Source organism: Lactuca sativa, chromosome 8 (genome assembly GCF_002870075.4).
Source record: "Lactuca sativa cultivar Salinas chromosome 8, Lsat_Salinas_v11, whole genome shotgun sequence".
NCBI lineage: Eukaryota > Viridiplantae > Streptophyta > Magnoliopsida > Asterales > Asteraceae > Lactuca > Lactuca sativa.
The window spans coordinates 51,042,541-51,059,158 of record NC_056630.2 but is presented as its reverse complement, the minus strand read 5'-3'; the positions used below and the strand labels follow the sequence as shown (position 1 = coordinate 51,059,158).

The 16,618-nt window shown below is 43.2% G+C and overlaps 1 protein-coding gene and 1 pseudogene across 1 annotated transcript; both read right to left on the bottom strand.

Moving 5' to 3' along the window:
* Positions 1 to 1,369: 1,369 nt before the first annotated feature.
* Positions 1,370 to 3,612, bottom strand: LOC128127586 (superoxide dismutase [Mn], mitochondrial-like; annotated as a pseudogene).
* Positions 2,384 to 3,132, bottom strand: LOC128127587 (bZIP transcription factor 11-like). Its single transcript, XM_052766198.1, has one exon. The coding sequence runs from the start codon at positions 3,053 to 3,055 to the stop codon at positions 2,558 to 2,560; it is 498 nt and encodes a 165-aa protein (XP_052622158.1). The 5' UTR covers positions 3,056 to 3,132; the 3' UTR covers positions 2,384 to 2,557.
* Positions 3,613 to 16,618: the final 13,006 nt, after the last annotated feature.

The following is a 16,618-nucleotide window of genomic DNA, read 5'->3' as shown; positions in this document are numbered from 1 at the left end:
TATTAAATTTTAGTTTACAAAATTTATGTTTCATCGTATAATCATTTTAACACCCTCCTCCCTCCACCTATGTGCTATTTAGTGTACAAATTCTTTGACAAAAAAATGATTAAAATGGCCGGATCGGGAAAAATGAAAAAAACAGAATTTTTTTTATCTGGGCAAAAAGTAATTTTGAAGTTTTATTCAAAACAAACACAAAATAAGGTATCTTTTAGATTAACCCTATAATTTAATTAACATTAGTTTTAAATTTTTTGTGGTGTCCACACGTTATAACCTAGTATAATAATAAAGAAAAAAAGTTGAGAAAAACTTACAGCTTCTACCATCAAACAATGAGTCAACACTAGCTTCAATTACTTGATATGTTCCAGCAATAATGTCCATAATAAGTGTAGCCATTTGGGACATGAGGACCATAGGGTAAACTCCCAATTCCCTCAGTTCTCTGGCTCTTTTCACAGTTTCAGCTGTGTTTGATAACATTGCTAACTCCAGAACAAAAAACAATAATTATCCTGTTAAAACTAATAAATTATAAAACATCATATAAAAGTCAAGTGTTTTTTTATATAAATAGAAACAATATTATAAGTTATAACAATAATAATGTAAGCTTATGGATTGGTTTGTAGCCCATCTTTCATAATAATGAGTGTATCTTTCTAAAGAGTTTTTAGCCATTTCTCTTCGTTTCTCTGTGTCATCATACTGCAGACAACAAAATACACAATATTTATTATTTAATAACTTCAAATGTGTAAAAGATTTATTAAATAATATAAATAAATCTTAATTTATCACTGCTCCCTTTTTTTATGAAAAACATATTTCACAAGATTTTTATGAAAAATACATTGGAAAATACATAAATAAATAAATAAATAATAAACTTACCAGCAGAATCCAAATTTGCAAGGCGGAGTACATGTAATATGCATACAGTTGGTAAGCCATCCAAATACTAGGGTGCATGATGCAAGGCATGGCTTATGGGTCCCAAAACTTGTGACAAATGAGGGTATGTAAGTGTAAATATGGATGTGGGATCTGATGCAAGACTATGACCCTTTTCTTTGCATATAACAAGTACCTTTAAAGATGAACGTTCACCAGAAAGTAAAGCAAGATTTGCGAGACCCATCATAAATTCTGGAAGCTGCACAAAAAATCGTGTTTGAAGTACAATTCTTCACAAAGTTATTAGAGAGAGAGAGAGAGAGAGAGAGAGAGAGAGAATGTATAGGTAGTATTTGAACAGCTCTTAAACAGAAATCATAAGCTTCATCTGCACAAAGGAATGTTAGTTATTGACTGAAACTCAATGATTCAATGGATTCCAATCAGAAAAATCCAATGTGTAACAGGAAAACTGGTTTCATACACAGTATGTTCTTATCCCAAGGGTAAAATAGGGTTTCTTTATTGCATCCTTTAAATCTTAACAAACCTGCAACTCTTTTAAGGGCACTCTTTCTCATATACCTCACTTGCATATTTCCAGTTGATCACCTTCCAGATGTTCTTTAAGTAATCGGGCTGACATTTTTATACTGCAAATTGTACAAAAACACATATATAAGTTGAAATGTGTACAATTTGTATACCATACAAAAATGAAATTTGTTTAAATGCATGCTCCGAAACATCTATGCCAAGCAGAGGAACCAAACTTGGACCTTTTGTAACCACTGGGTCCTACAACAGAGATTCATATTTCAATAATTTGAATTCTGAAGTTTAATAGGGATACTAATTTGTTTGAATAAAACTAGTGATAACTTACCTGGTTTGATGTGGTTTCAACCACAAGCCTCTTCAACTCTATGTCAACAGCAAGCCACTGCCAAAATATATCATAAGTTTAAAATAACAAAAAAAAAGTTGAAAGAGAAAACCAAAATGACAAAATAAAGATTAAGGAACATACCACCCATCCAGAACCTTGCATAGCAGCGCCTTTTGCGTTCTTTTTAGCAATCAGTTTTTCCACAGAACTAAAGCTCTGGTTGATAGTCGAGCCCAAAGAACCATGTGGTGGCTCGCCACCTCCTTCCTACAATAAGGTTTTAGGGTTTCAGTTTTGGTCAAATTATAGTGCTCGGAAGTCAGAATTATCATCTAAATCAGAAGAAGAAGTCAAGAAACTAACACTGGTGGGAGTGAGATTCTTCCAGAAAATTGAGTGATTTACATGACCTGCTCAGAGACATAAGGGTAGATTAGATATCTGTGGTTGTATGAATATTATTATCCTCCTAGCATCAAATTTGTCCTAAATGTGTTGTTCAGTTGTTTCATTTTAACCTATTTAGGACTTGAAGAGGAAGTTTCCAATCGAATTATAGTGTTTAACCTTGCAAGAAAGACCCATTACAAGAAAGACCCATTACAATCATAGCTCTTTGTACCCATAAATCATCACATAAATCTTCATCTTCCTTTGTTCACAAATCTTTATTCCACCCACCCCACCCCACCCCACCCTAACACACCCAAGCTATCACCAAATCTGATTTTTTTTTTCAATACTTTTAGGAGATTTACATCTGACTCAGTACTGAATCATGTCTGCTGAAGCCATAATAGGCTGGTTTGCATAAAGGTAACTCGGTGAGTTATTCATGAACTCGTCGACAAACTCAGTGCCACCTCCGTTGCTGTATGGCTCGTCCTCAAACCTACAACCGGTGTCGACAGGTTGGTACATAAAAGCGATCATCTCGTTCAGAGACTGTAGCCGGTGGCTCAGCTCCGCCACCTGAGCTCTTAGAACAGAGTTCTCCGCCTCCACGCTTATGTAATGCTGGGTGGTGATACTGACGCTTGATATGATCTGGTTGTTCTCATTTCTGAGTTGATTCAGCTGACTCTTGAGATCATCCAGATGCTTTTGCTTCCTCTTTCTAGATCTCCTTGCAGATTCACAATTCGAAATCATTCTCTTCTTCCTCCTCTGATCCATCAATTGCTGAAGATCTTCATCAAACCCCGAGTTCTGAATTGGGTATGAACCACCTGATGATGTTGTCATACCACTAGAGGAAGCCATTAGAATACCTTCAAGTTTGAAATTGCAGATTCGAAGAGAGAAAACGAAGATTTTAAACAGAACCCAGATGGTAATAGAGCTTCAAATTGATAATTATTATTACTATTTAGATTTATCTATCTATTAAATATATATATATATATATATATATATATATATATATATATATATATATATATAAGATATAGATGTAAATTCGTACATAACGCTTCTAGCAAGTATTCAACCAAAAACACTGAAATCGACAAGATAGGAAATTATAGTGTTTAACCTTCGCCATTGAACTTAATAGTGCTCTAAAATTTGACAACAGTTGAAGCATCTCCCTTGGTGATAGCATCATCGAGCTGCTCGATAGCTTTATTGTAGTTGGTTATGTAAGTCCGGTGGTGTTTCTGGTGATGGAGCTGCATAATCTCTCCGCTAATTGCCGACTCCGGTGCGCCATAATCGTAGGAAAGATCGGGAAGCGTGAATGTCTGCAATCCACACACATGTTGCTAAAACTTTGATATCGCACCTAGGGTTTTAGCAGTCGCGAGGGTTCGTAGAGCCATGTGTTCCAAAAACAGATGGAGAAGAAGGGAATAATCTTTGTACCTGATTTAGGGAATAAAAGAATATTTAGAGATTGAATGTAAGAGAAAGAAATCCAGGGCATATACATGAAGAAGAAGAGAACAATCTTCGAACCTGATGCCTCCTCCGCTTTTGCTTTCCTTCTCTTGATGTTTCCGATTGTACCTTGAACCTCTGACTTTCGATCCCAAATCTGACTTGTAACCATCGATTTCTGATCTTCAACCTCTAATTCGAGTCATATAGTTTCAAATCTTAGAAAATTTACCTTGCTACCTCTTATTTTTGATGAAAGAGGAGACTCAAATCTGAGAGAAAAATGAGGAATCGATAATTAGGGCAAGAGGGAAAGAAGAAAAAAAGGAAGGCGGGGTTTTTAATGTTTTAGGATTTCATTTTTTCATTTTCCCCCCTGATTATTAAAGGATGGAATGCGTTCCCCCTGATTATTAAAGGATAGAACGCGCGTTCAAATTAAATTTATAAAGCGACATCCTTAGACGACACGCATCTTATTATAGGTGCCCTCCGTGTTTTTTTGTTTTTGTTTTTTGGACACTAATTTAAGGGCACGTAATAATGCGCGACCTAAATTCTTAAATATTTTGAAGAGATGACTCTTTTTTAATGTCGCTCTCTAATGCGTAACATAAATCAAAGAGCGTCGTGTTTTGCGCGTCGTAAAAGGCTGTTTTTCTAGTAGTGTTAGGGTCATTCCATGTGAACGGTATCCCTGTTCAGGTTTTGTTTGACTCGGGTGCCACCCGATCATTTGTTTCCCTCGCGCTTAGCAAGAGGTTTACTGAGTCTTCGGGCATGTTGGATTGCCCTTTAGAGGTAGAGATTGCCGATGATCGATCGGTGCGAGCGTCAGCAGTATTCAGGGATTGTGTCCTAAGGTTATTTGAGGAGCGCTACTTGGTGGATTTGGTTCCCATCCCATTGCGGGGGAACAAGGTGATTATAGGCATGGATTGGTTAAGCCCTAATGGGGCGGTGATAGATTGCACATAGCAGCTAGTGCGGATCAAGACCCCAAATGGGGGAGAGTTGGTGATCCACGACGAGAGGCCATAACGTGGACCCACAATATGTTCAGCAGCGAGAGCTAGGCGCTACCTTCAGCAGGGTTGTGCGGGATATGTCGCGTATGTTGTGGATACCCGGGATGCGGGTAAGATGACGACGAACCAGGTTCCAGTGGTGCGAGACTACGCTGATGTGTTCCCGGAGGAGCTTCCTGGAATACCTCCGGAGCGTCAGGTAGAGTTCAGCATCAACCTAGTTCCTGGTGCGACTCCGATAGCCAAGGCACCCTATCGGTTGGCTCCTCCCGAGATGCAGGAGTTGTCTACGCAGCTGCAGGAGCTGCTAGGCAAGGGATTTATTCGACCGAGCAGTTCACCCTGGGGAGCCCCGATCCTGTTTGTGAAGAAGGACGGGTCGCATCGGATGTGTATAGATTACCGGGAGCTGAATAAGCAGTGAAGAACCGTTACCCACTCCCGAGGATTGATGACCTCTTTGATCAGTTACAGGGAGCATCTTGGTTCTCCAAGATCGATTTTCATTCAGGTTATCATCATATGAGGGTCAGAGAGGAGGATGTACAGAAGACCGCGTTTCGGACGCGTTATGGCCATTATGAGTTCATGGTGATGCCGTTTGGGCTCACCAATGCTCCTGCCGCGTTCATGGACCTCATGAACCGCGTGTGTAGACCGATGCTGGATCAGTCTGTGATAGTTTTCATTGATGACATCTTAGTTTATTCCAAGACGCAGGAGGAGCACGAGGAGCATCTGAGATATGTTTTGGAGACCTTGAGGAGGGAGAGTTTGTACGCCAAGTTCTCCAAATGTGAGTTTTGGTTGCGCGAGGTTCAGTTTCTTGGGCACCTCGTCAATCAGAACGGGATTTCAGTAGACCCGGCCAAGGTGGAGGCCTTGATGAGATGGGAGGTTCCGAAGTCTCCATCTGAGATTCGGAGTTTCCTAGGATTAGCAGGCTACTATCGGAGATTTATTCAGGATTTCTCCAAGATAGCCGTACCCCTGACACGGCTGACTAGGAAAGTCATGGTCTTTCGATGGGGGCCTGAGCAGCATGCAACATTTGAGATTCTGAGGCAGAGATTGTGCGAGGCGAATCTTAGCCCTGCCCGAGGGCATAGAGGATTTTGTAGTATACTGTGATGCGTCTATATCGGGCTTAGGCGCAGTTTTGATGCAGAGGGGACATGTCACTGCTTATGCCTCGAGGCAGCTGAATCCTCACGAGGCGAACTACCCGACGCATGATTTAGAGTTGGGGGCGGTGGTCTTCGCCCTCAAGATTTGGCGGCATTACCTTTATGGGGTTCGATGTACCATTTACACGGACCACAAGAGTTTGAGGTACCTCATGGATCAGCCGGATCTGAACATGAGGCAGCGTCGGTGGTTGGACGTGGTGAAGGATTATGATTGTGAGATCCTTTATCACCCGGCGAAGGCCAACGTGGTGGCCGATGCGCTTAGCCGTAAGGCGGCACCGATCAGGGATGTGTGTATGAGGATGACGGTGGTGACTCCACTGTTAGAGCATATTCGGGAAGCTCAGCAGGAGGCTATGAAGGAGGAACATCGAAAGAGTGAGCGAATAGTGGTTCAAGTCACCTCCTTCGATTATGATAGCCGAGGGCTGTTGACACTACACCGTAGGGTGTGGGTGCCGTATCACGGAGGAGTGCGCCAGATCTTGATGGAGGAGGCACACAAATCCCGATTCTCTATTCATCCAGGGGTGACGAAGATGTATCGAGATCTTCGTCTAGGCTATTGGTGGCCCTGCATGAAGCGGGATATGGCATGGTACGTCGAGCGGTGTTTGACTTGCAGGAAGGTCAAGGCCGAGCATCAGAGACCGCACGGAAAGATGCAGCCGTTGGATATCCCGTTGTGGAAATGGGAAGATATTACGATGGATTTTATCACAAAGCTTCCCAGGACTGCGCGGGGAGTAGATTCGATTTGGGTCATCGTGGATCGATTGACTAAGAGTGCCCATTTTATTCCGATCCAGGAGAGTATCTTGGCCGAAAAGTTGGCCGATATCTATATCAGGAAGATAGTGGCGCGGCACGGGGTGCCAGTGTCAGTGATATCAGACCGAGATGTGCGGTTCACATCCAGATTTTGGAAGAGGTTTCATGATGAGTTGGGCACTCGTCTGCATTTTAGAACCGCCTTTCACCCGCAAACGGATGGTCAGAGCGAGTGGACCATCCAGACGTTGGAGGATATGTTGCGGGCATGCGTGCTAGACTTCGGTGGTAGTTGGGATACCTATCTTCCCTTGGCTGAGTTCTCGTACAACAACAGCTACCACGCGAGTATTGACCGTTCCCCATTCGAGATGTTGTACGGACAAAGGTGCAGGACCCCGATATGTTGGGGTGAAGTTGGTCAACGTGTCATTAGGAGCACCGAAGTGGTGCTCAAGACAACAGAGTTGATTCAACAGGTACACAGTAGGCTGCAGACCGCGCAGAGTCGGCAGAAGAGTTACGCCGACAGGAGGCGATCAGACTTGGAGTTTCAGGAAGGCGACATGGTCCTCCTTAAGGTATCACCTTGGAAGGGCGTCATTAGATTCCGGAAGAGGGGCAAGCTGGGCCCTAGGTTCATTGGTCCTTTTAGAGTTTTGACCCGGGTGGGTCGGGTTGCTTATCGGTTGGATCTTCCGGCAGAGCTTAGCCAGATCCACAACACTTTCCATGTTTCCCAGTTGAGGAAGTGTTTGGTGGATGAGTCAGCAGTTGTTCCCTTAGAGGACATTTAGGTTGATAGCATCCTGAATTATATTGAGAGACCGGTCGCGATCCTAGACCAGAAGACAAAGACTTTGAGAAACAAGGTCATTCAGCTAGTGAAGGTGCAGTGGCAGCATCGGAAGGGTTCAAAGTGGACGTGGGAATCATAGGAGGAGATGTAGGAGCATTACCCGGAGTTATTTTTGGATTTAGTGGCAGCTGACTTCGAGGACGAAGTCTGATTCAAGTGGGGAGATTTGTAACGATCGTTTCCGAGGTATAAAAGTTATTTAATTCTTTAGTTTATGTTGGGCCATAATTGAATTAATATTGTGAGTGGACCTTTGTTTTGGGCCGCAGTGTAAGCAGCCCATAAGCCGTACACGGGGCGTAACCCCCCTTGTACGCTGGGCGTACTGCTTAAATGAATCGCGAGGAGGCTGAGCGTACGCGCAGCGTACCTTATGGTACGCCCAGCGTACGCGGTCAGGTGGCAAACCCTAATTTTACGGGTTGAGGCGTATTTAAACCCCATTATAGCCTCCCATTTGGATTCCCACTTATCATACACTCCAGAGAAAACCCTAGTTCGTCCCTCTTGCTCCTTGTTTGTGTGTGTTTGATCTTTGAGCTTATTTTTGTGAAGAAGCAGAAGAAGAGAAGTGGAAGAAGAAGAACTTGAGCAGCTTGAGCTCATAGATCTGGAATCATCCTTTCTTTTGGCATTCAAAAGAGGTATAAAGCTTCCAACTTTCCTCTTGTAAGTTTAGATCTAGGAGTTTTGGAAGTTTGGACCTTTTAGGTCCAAAGGAAAGACCTTTATCTTGCAACTTCGTTTTTAGAGCTTGGGATTGCTATCCTTGAAGCTCAAGTGTCCCCATAGCAGTAACGTTTCAATCTTTGTGGCTTATATGGAACCATGCATGAGATCTAGTTGGTTTTATGAGAGTAGAATGTTATTTGTGGAAGTTTGAGCCTTTATGAGACTTGTAAGCCATCAAGTAAGCAACTTTATGGCTTAAGGCATGGAATAAGCTTAGGATCTGGATTTGTAGCTTCTGGATCGAACTATTAAGCACTTAACGAGATGTTGGCTTAACAGAGCTGTACGCTGAGCGTACAAGGAAGTACGCACCGCGTACAAGCCAACAGCCAGTACACTCAGCGTACCTTGGGGTACGCCCCGCGTACGTTACCAGTTTTGGGCTTCGAGTGTTGGGCCTCGGTGTGGGCTGGGCTTCAAGCTTAGGGTCCTTGGGCCTTTATGGCCTATCAGAAATCAATTGCTAAGGACCAAGGACTTAGTATTGGGCTTGGTTAAGGCCCAATAAAAAGGGTTCGAGGCCCAATATAGCAAATTGGGCCATTAGTGGGCCTATAGTGGGGTCATAAATGGATTTAGAAGGAATTGAGGTTTTGGGCCATGCTGTGCCCCACACCATAGTAGGGATAAAATGGTTATTTTACCCATAGAGGAATCCCTATTCTGATTTAGTATTTATTTCCCATTTTTAGCTAGGAAGCAGTCGGGGCAGCAGTCAGGGATTTTTCATTCGGGAGTTCAGCAGTCAGCATCACGAGGTGAGTTACCTTCCAATAGTGGTGGGTCTAAGGCCACAATGCCAGCCCACCAGTAGGAGACGTATGATAGATGATTGTCTCTGTGATATCATCTAGGTTTGCTACTACCTGATATGTTATATGCTAGCATGATATGTTATATGTGATAGTAGTAGAGTTCGGTTGTTAGGACCGGAGGGTAGTCAGACACCCCAGATACGTCTGACAATATGTGATGTTATGTTTTATGCTAGCATGATCTGTTATATGAGTTAGAGGTAGTAGGAGGGGAGCAGTCCCCGAGTTCGGTAGTTAGGACCGAAGGATAGTTCAGACACCCCAGGTATGTCTGATAATCGGTTATGTTATGATATGTGATGGTAGTAGTAGTAGTAGGGGGTGAAATAGTCCCCGAGGTTCGGTCGTTAGGACCGAAGGGTAGTCAGCACCCCAGAATGGCTTGACATGGGTAGTCAGCACCCCAGAATGGCTTGACACGGGTAGGTCGGCACCCTAGAAAGGCCGTACCGGGTAGGTCGGGCACCCCAGAAATGCCTGGCAGTATGTATGTTATGTGATTGTGCGGTATGTGATACGTTGGGGGAACTCGCTAAGCTTCGTGCTTACAGTTTTCAGTTTTGGTTTCAGGTACCTCTTCTTCGAAGGGGAAGGAGCTGGTGCGGTAGCGGCCCATCACACACATGTCTTGTATTCCGCATTATGAGATCCTCCTGGGAATTTGTACTCTGACTTTATTATGTTTTTATGAAATGTTTTTCAACACATGTGATAACTTTTATGAAATGATATGATCAGTGAACGTTTTATTCCTAAGGTTCGCTAAGAATATGTTTTAAAAATGAAATTTTTGGCTCGTATTTTTGGGGTGTTACACATTCCCATGTGGAAGTGGGAAGAGATCACTATGGACTTCATCACGAAGCTACCGCGGACAGCGAGGGAGTCGATGTCATATGGGTGATCGTGGATAGACTGACGAAGAGTGCTCACTTCATTCCGATCTCCGAGAATATATCTGCAGAGAAGTTGGCGGACTTTTATGTTCGAGAGGTGGTGGCTAGGCACGGAGTGCCGGAATCAGTGGTTTCAGATATGGATGTTCGGTTTACATCCAGGTTTTGGAAGAAGTTTATGAGGAACTGGGTACTCAGCTGCATTTTAGTACGACATATCACCCCCATACCGACGGCCAAAGTGAGAGGACAATCCATACGCTGGAGGATATGTTGTGGGCATGTGTGCTGGATTTCGGAGGGAGTTGGGATACGTACCTCCCACTAGCAGAGTTTTCGTACAATAACAGTTATCATGCCAGTATCGATTGAGCACCATTTGAGATGTTATATGGACGGAGGTGCAGGACTCCAGTGTGCTGGGATGAGGTTGGACATCGAGTGTTGGGGAGCATGGAGGTGGTACTTGAGACCACCGGACTGATTCAGCAGGTGCGTGACTGATTGCGAGTCGCACAGAGTCGCCAGAAGAGTTATACGGACCGACGGCGGACAGACCTCGAATTTCAGGAAGGAGACTTTGTCTTACTAAAGGTGTCACCTTGGAAATGGATTATCCGGTTCCGCAAGAGGGGAAAATTGGGACCTCGGTTCATAGGTCCGTTCAGGATCATAGCCCGGGTGGGCAAGGTGGCATATCGTTTAGAGCTATCGGAGGAGCTTAGTCGGATTCACAACACCTTCCATGTGTCTCAGCTCCGGAAGTTTGTTGCCGACGAATCTTCAGTCATATCATTGGACGACATTCAGTTGGATGGAAGTCTGAATTATGTTGAGGAACCAGTTGCGATCCTAGACAGGAAGACGAAGAAGCTCCGTAATAAAGAGGTGAAGTTGGTAAAGGTGCAATGGCAACACCGAAAGGGTTCCGAATGGACCTGGGAACCGGAGTATGAGATGCAAGGTTTCTATCCGGAGTTGTTTGGACCAGCAGGCTTCGAGGACGAAGCCTAATTCAAGTGGGGGAGAGTTGTAACACCCTGATCATCAGGTATTAATATTAACATTTCGGTTTGGGATTTTTGAAAACCTACTCGGCGAGTTGGCCACCCTACTCGTCGAGTAGTAGCGGGTTTAGGGTGCGAGGTTAATGATCTACTCGCCGAGTGTCACACCCCCAAACCAGAACGGCAGAAACGTCGGGGGCGGATGACGTCATATTCAGTATCATAACAGTTCATAGAAAGGAAAGTACACACCACCCTACATATATAAAGGTTTTAAAAATGTTTACATAATTGTATTCATTACATGTTCAAAAGATAAATACATAAACATCTTTCAAAAGAAGTAATTAACGCCAGCGCGTTAATCCCCAAAAGTTGATTTCCAAACCTGCTTAGCGGTTCCCTGAGAATACAAGTTATTTCAAAGAGAAAGTGTCAACAATTAAGTTGGTGAGTTCATAAGTGGTTTAGAAAATTTGTATGCCATTCCAAATTGAGTGTATGTTTTCCAAGAAAATCCCTTATTTTCTTATAAAAGTGTGAAATGCATGAGAATATTTGTATTGAATAATGTAGATAGTTGAATCAAGAAAATCCCTTATTTTCCTATTAGTTGTTTGTTTTGTATACAGGAAAATCCCATATTTTCCTAAAGTAATAGTTAGCCTAATGTCCCAGACTAAAAACCGATAGCAAATGACATGCTTTAGAAGGTTGAAGCATAGATTTATATAATAAAACCTATTAGAAGATTGCAGTTTGTTAGATGAAGAATAGTTTTAATAACTACTCATTCATCAATCAGACGTACTATAATAATTGTATATCCGATGAGTTTTATAACCATACTAAACATAATATGCCTATAGCGACGTTCTTCAGGCGTCGTAGCGTTATGACAAACTGTCACCCCAAAGGACGGACTGTAGCTAACAGTCAGGGCGCGGGATCATGACTTCCCGTATAGATCTATACACATTTGACACGTTCTCCGAACGGGAGACTCTGGTTATAGACAAGACTTGTAGCGGTACCTTTTAGCAAAAAGGTATTATTTGAAGATGTACACGTCTCACGGATTCTCAACTAAGTCTGTATTAAAGTAGTAGTTTTGTATGCAAAGTTTATCCTTTTTCACAATGTTTTGACAAAGCATAAATCATAAGTTCTTTGAATGCATAAAATGATTTAGTAAATAATGTTACCCTTGATATGATGTATTTGTATGTAAACGTATAAATAAAACATTATTTCTATTTATAAAACATATTGTATCCCAAGAGGGTAAAGCTGTGTTGTGAGGTGGTTTGCATGATGATGACTTCATAAGATAGTTAAAACAACAGTATGAAAAGTATAGCAAAAGATCGATGTTTCACACGATTTTAGTCGTGTGTTTACTTGTATTCCCCCCTTAAAAGTGTTTAAAAATCATTTAAGAAGCATTTAAAGTGTGGTTGTAGGGGTATGAACTCACCTGAAGGTTTGAAGAAAGCGAGATGGAAACCGGGCAGAATTTCGTCTCGGGAAACGGATTTCCTCGGGATTCTCGGGAATCTCGGGAGTAAAAACGACCTTCGGGACTTGAGAAAAATGACCGGGGCTTCGGGTTAGAACGGGCACGGAAAACGAGGAAAGAACGCACAAGCGAGGAGAGAAATGGATCCCTTTCTTCGGAATCCTCGCATCCATTTTATAGGTGCTGGAACCGCCTCGGTACGCGGGGCGTACGCGTACGTCATGCATGACCGAGTCCTCGACCGCCTCGGATTTCGGATGGGACAAGGGGTAGCTTCGCATAGGTCGGGACGTGGACGATCCGAGGCCTTGGCCTTGAGTACGCGGGGCGTACGAGGGTACGCAGGGCGTACTTCGGCCCTATCTGCTGACTCCCTTCGGATAATACCAAACAATTATAATTAAATTTATATTTAATTTAATTAATAAACTTCTAAAATTCATATCTTCTTCATACAAATTCTGTTTTTGATGGTCTTTATATCCACGCGTAGGTGAGACTACGCTCTACAACTTTCGTTTAGACTCCGTCGGCAAATTTCGAAATTATTTTTTTTATTTATTTTTAAAATGTCATGATTAAGGAATTTCTTTAGAAATTCAAAACTTCTTTATCTGACGTCGGTTTTTGCCAGACTTTTTACCGCTGAATTACCATTGTTGAGACCTTCGATTCTCGTTTAGGTCATTTCGGCCAAAAGTCGCTCGATCTCCGATTCGAGTTTTTAGCTACCTGCTGTTAAGCCGAACTTGGAAAAATCATAACTTCAATATACGAAGTCGGATTTGGGCGTTCTTTTTACGTACGATCACGGTTTAAAGACATCTATCACAGTAGGTAATTAAATAGAAACTTTTTGGACATTTTATTTTCGAAGTTAATTTCATTATCACAAAAGTGGTTACAATAATTGACTTTTTAGGTCATTACATAGAGTTGAAATATCGGGTTGTCACATCATTCCCCCGTTAGAGGGAATTTCGTCCCGAAATTAAATACAAAAGAAAAGTTTTAGGGGCTGAGGAAAAGATGCGGATACTTCTGTTGCATCTGATCTTCTCGTTCCCATGTGAATTCAGGTCCTCGCTTAGCGTTCCAGCGAACCTTTACTATTGGTATTCGACTCTGCTTAGTTCGTTTAATTTCCCTATCCATGATCTCGACGAGTTCTTCCACAAAGTTAAGATTTTCGTTAAGTTCGATTTCATCGAGTGGAATTACTAGTGTTTCGTCGGACAAACACTTTTTCAGGTTCGATACATGGAATACTAGATGTACTTTGTTAAGCTCGATTGGAAGTTGGAGTTTGTAATCCACTCGACCAATTCTTGAAATGATTTCGAAGGGTCCAATGTACCGAGGATTTAGTTTCCCACGCTTTCCAAAGCGTATCATGCCCTTCCAGGGTGAGACCTTTAGCAGTACACGGTCTCCAATATGAAATTCCAAGGGTTTTCGTCTTTTGTCGGCATAACTCTTTTGCCTATCCCTTGAGGATTTCAGTCGTTCTCGTATTTGAACGATCTTTTCAGTCGTTTCTCTGATGATCTCCGGGCCAGTGAGGGTGCTATCAGGGACTAGACCTTTTGCCAACTGCGTGTCGCCTACTTCCGTCCAGCACAGATGTGACCTGCACTTACGACCGTAAAGGGCTTCAAATGGAGCAGTCTTGATACTAGTATGATAACTATTGTTATAAGAGAACTCGACTAAAGGTAAGTGAACACCCCACGCTTTACCAAAGTCGATTACACATGCTTGCAACATGTCTTCCAAGGTTTGGATGATTCTCTCACTCTGTCCATCAGTTTGTGGGTGGTATGTTGTACTCATATCCAACCTTGTTCCCATGGATTTCTGCAATGATTGCCAGAATCTGGAAGTGAGTTTGCTGTCTCTATCTGAGATGATAGACATCGGCACTCCATGAAGTCGTACGATCTCCCGGATGTAGGTTCTCGATAGTTTTTCCATCTTATCAGTTTCCTTGATCGGTAAGAAATGAGCGGATTTGGTTAGTCTGTCGACGATCACCCAAATAGTATCTTGGCCACCCTGAGTTTTGGGCAGTTTCGTTATGAAGTCCATGGAAATCTGTTCCCATTTCCACTCAGGTATTTCAGGTTGATGGAGTAGACCTGAGGGATTTTGGTGTTCTATTTTTATCTTGGCGCAAGTCAAACACTTGCTCACATAGGTAGCAATCTCTGCTTTCATGTTTGGCCACCAGTAGAGTTGCTTGAGATCTAGATACATCTTATCTGACCCTGGGTGCACGGAGTATGGAGTCTTGTGTGCTTCGCTCATAACTACCTCTCTGAACCCACCAAACTTGGGTGTCCAGATTCGGTTCATGAGGTAGCGTACTCCGTCACTCTTGATTTCTAGGTTCTTGTCCATCCCCCTAAGGGTCTCACCTGTCACGTTTTCGGGTTTCAAGGCCTCTATTTGAGCCTCCTTGACATGTGCTGACAGGTGCGAATGGATCGACATGGTTAATGACTTCACTCTTCGACCAGAGTACTCCTTACGACTAAGGGCATCGGCCACGACGTTTGCCTTTCCGGGATGATAGCGAATCTCACATTCGTAGTCGTTGAGCAATTCAACCCAACATCGTTGTCTCATGTTTAACTCCTTCTGGTCGAAGATGTGTTGAAGGATCTTGTGGTCTGTAAAGATGGTGCACTTGGTCCCGCATAGGTAGTGCCTCCAGATTTTCAGGGCGAAGACCACTGCTCCAAGTTCTAGGTCATGAGTGGTGTAGTTGACTTCATACGTTTTTAGTTGTCGCGAGGCATATGCAATAACCTTTCCTCTCTGCATTAGTACACAATCCAGCCCTTGCTTCGAAGCATCGCAATACACCACAAAATCTTCGGTCCCCTCTGGAAGAGAAAGAATGGGCGCACTGCAAAGGGCATGTTTCAGAGTTTGAAATGCAGCATCTTGTTTTTCTCCCCAGTTGTAGGTCACCCCTTTCTGAGTTAAGGCGGTAAGAGGCTTTGCGATGCTGGAGAAGTTCTGAATGAACCTTCGATAATAACCAGCAAAACCTAGAAATTGGCGAATCTCTGTGGGTGTAGTTGGTGTAGACCAATTTTTGATAGCCTTGATTTTTGATGGGTTCACGTGGATTCCTTCCTTGCTGACCACGTGACCGAGGAAGTCCACCCTTCTAATCCAAAACTCGCATTTCGAGAACTTTGCATAGAGTCTCTCAGTTCGTAACGTCTCTAAGACTTGTCTCAGATGTTGACTATGCTCTTCTTTATTCTTTGAATAAATGAGTATGTCGTCTATGAATACTATCACAAATTTATCCAAGAATGGACGACATACCCGATTCATTAGGTCCATAAATACGGTCGGGGCATTGGTTAGTCCGAACGGCATCACTACGAACTCGTGATGTCCGTATCTCGTTCGGAAGGCCGTCTTGGGAACATCACTCTCTAGGACTCGCAGCTGGTGATATCCTGACCTCAGATCGATCTTGGAGAAGTAGTTGGCTCCTTGGAGTTGGTCGAATAAGTCGTCGATTCGGGGTAAGGGATAACGATTCTTGAGGGTAAGTTTGTTGAGTCCTCGGTAGTCGATGCACATCCGGAATGATCCATCCTTCTTTTTCACGAATAATACGGGTGCTCCCCAAGGCGAGAAGCTCGGCCTGATGAATCCTTTTCCGAGTAGCTCATTCAGTTGGCTGGATAGCTCTTGCATCTCCGCCGGGGCTAACCGATAGGGCACTTTGGCTACTGGGGTAGCTCCGGGAACCAGATCGATTCTGAACTCGACTTGTCTCATGGGTGGTATTCCTGGAAGGTCCTCGGGAAAAACGTCGGGAAAATCGCATACGTCAGGCACATTCTTGACGTCCTGGACTTCGCGTTTCACATCCACGATATGTGCCAGAAACGCGTGATACTCCTTGCGTAGGCACTTCTGAGCTTGGATGTTTGAGATGATACGAAGAGTGGTACTAGCTTTGTCGCCCAAGACAAAGAAATTTTCACCGGTTGGCAGATTAAGGCGAACGGCCTTATCGTAACATAAAATGTCAGCATGATGAGAACTCAGCCAATACATGCCAATGATGACATCGAAACTCTTAATCGAGAGTGGCATGAG

Excerpts from the sequence above, each read along its gene's own strand:
- LOC128127587 (XM_052766198.1), bottom strand. The coding sequence starts at position 3,055 with ATGGCTTCCTCTAGTGGTATGACAACATCATCAGGTGGTTCATACCCA.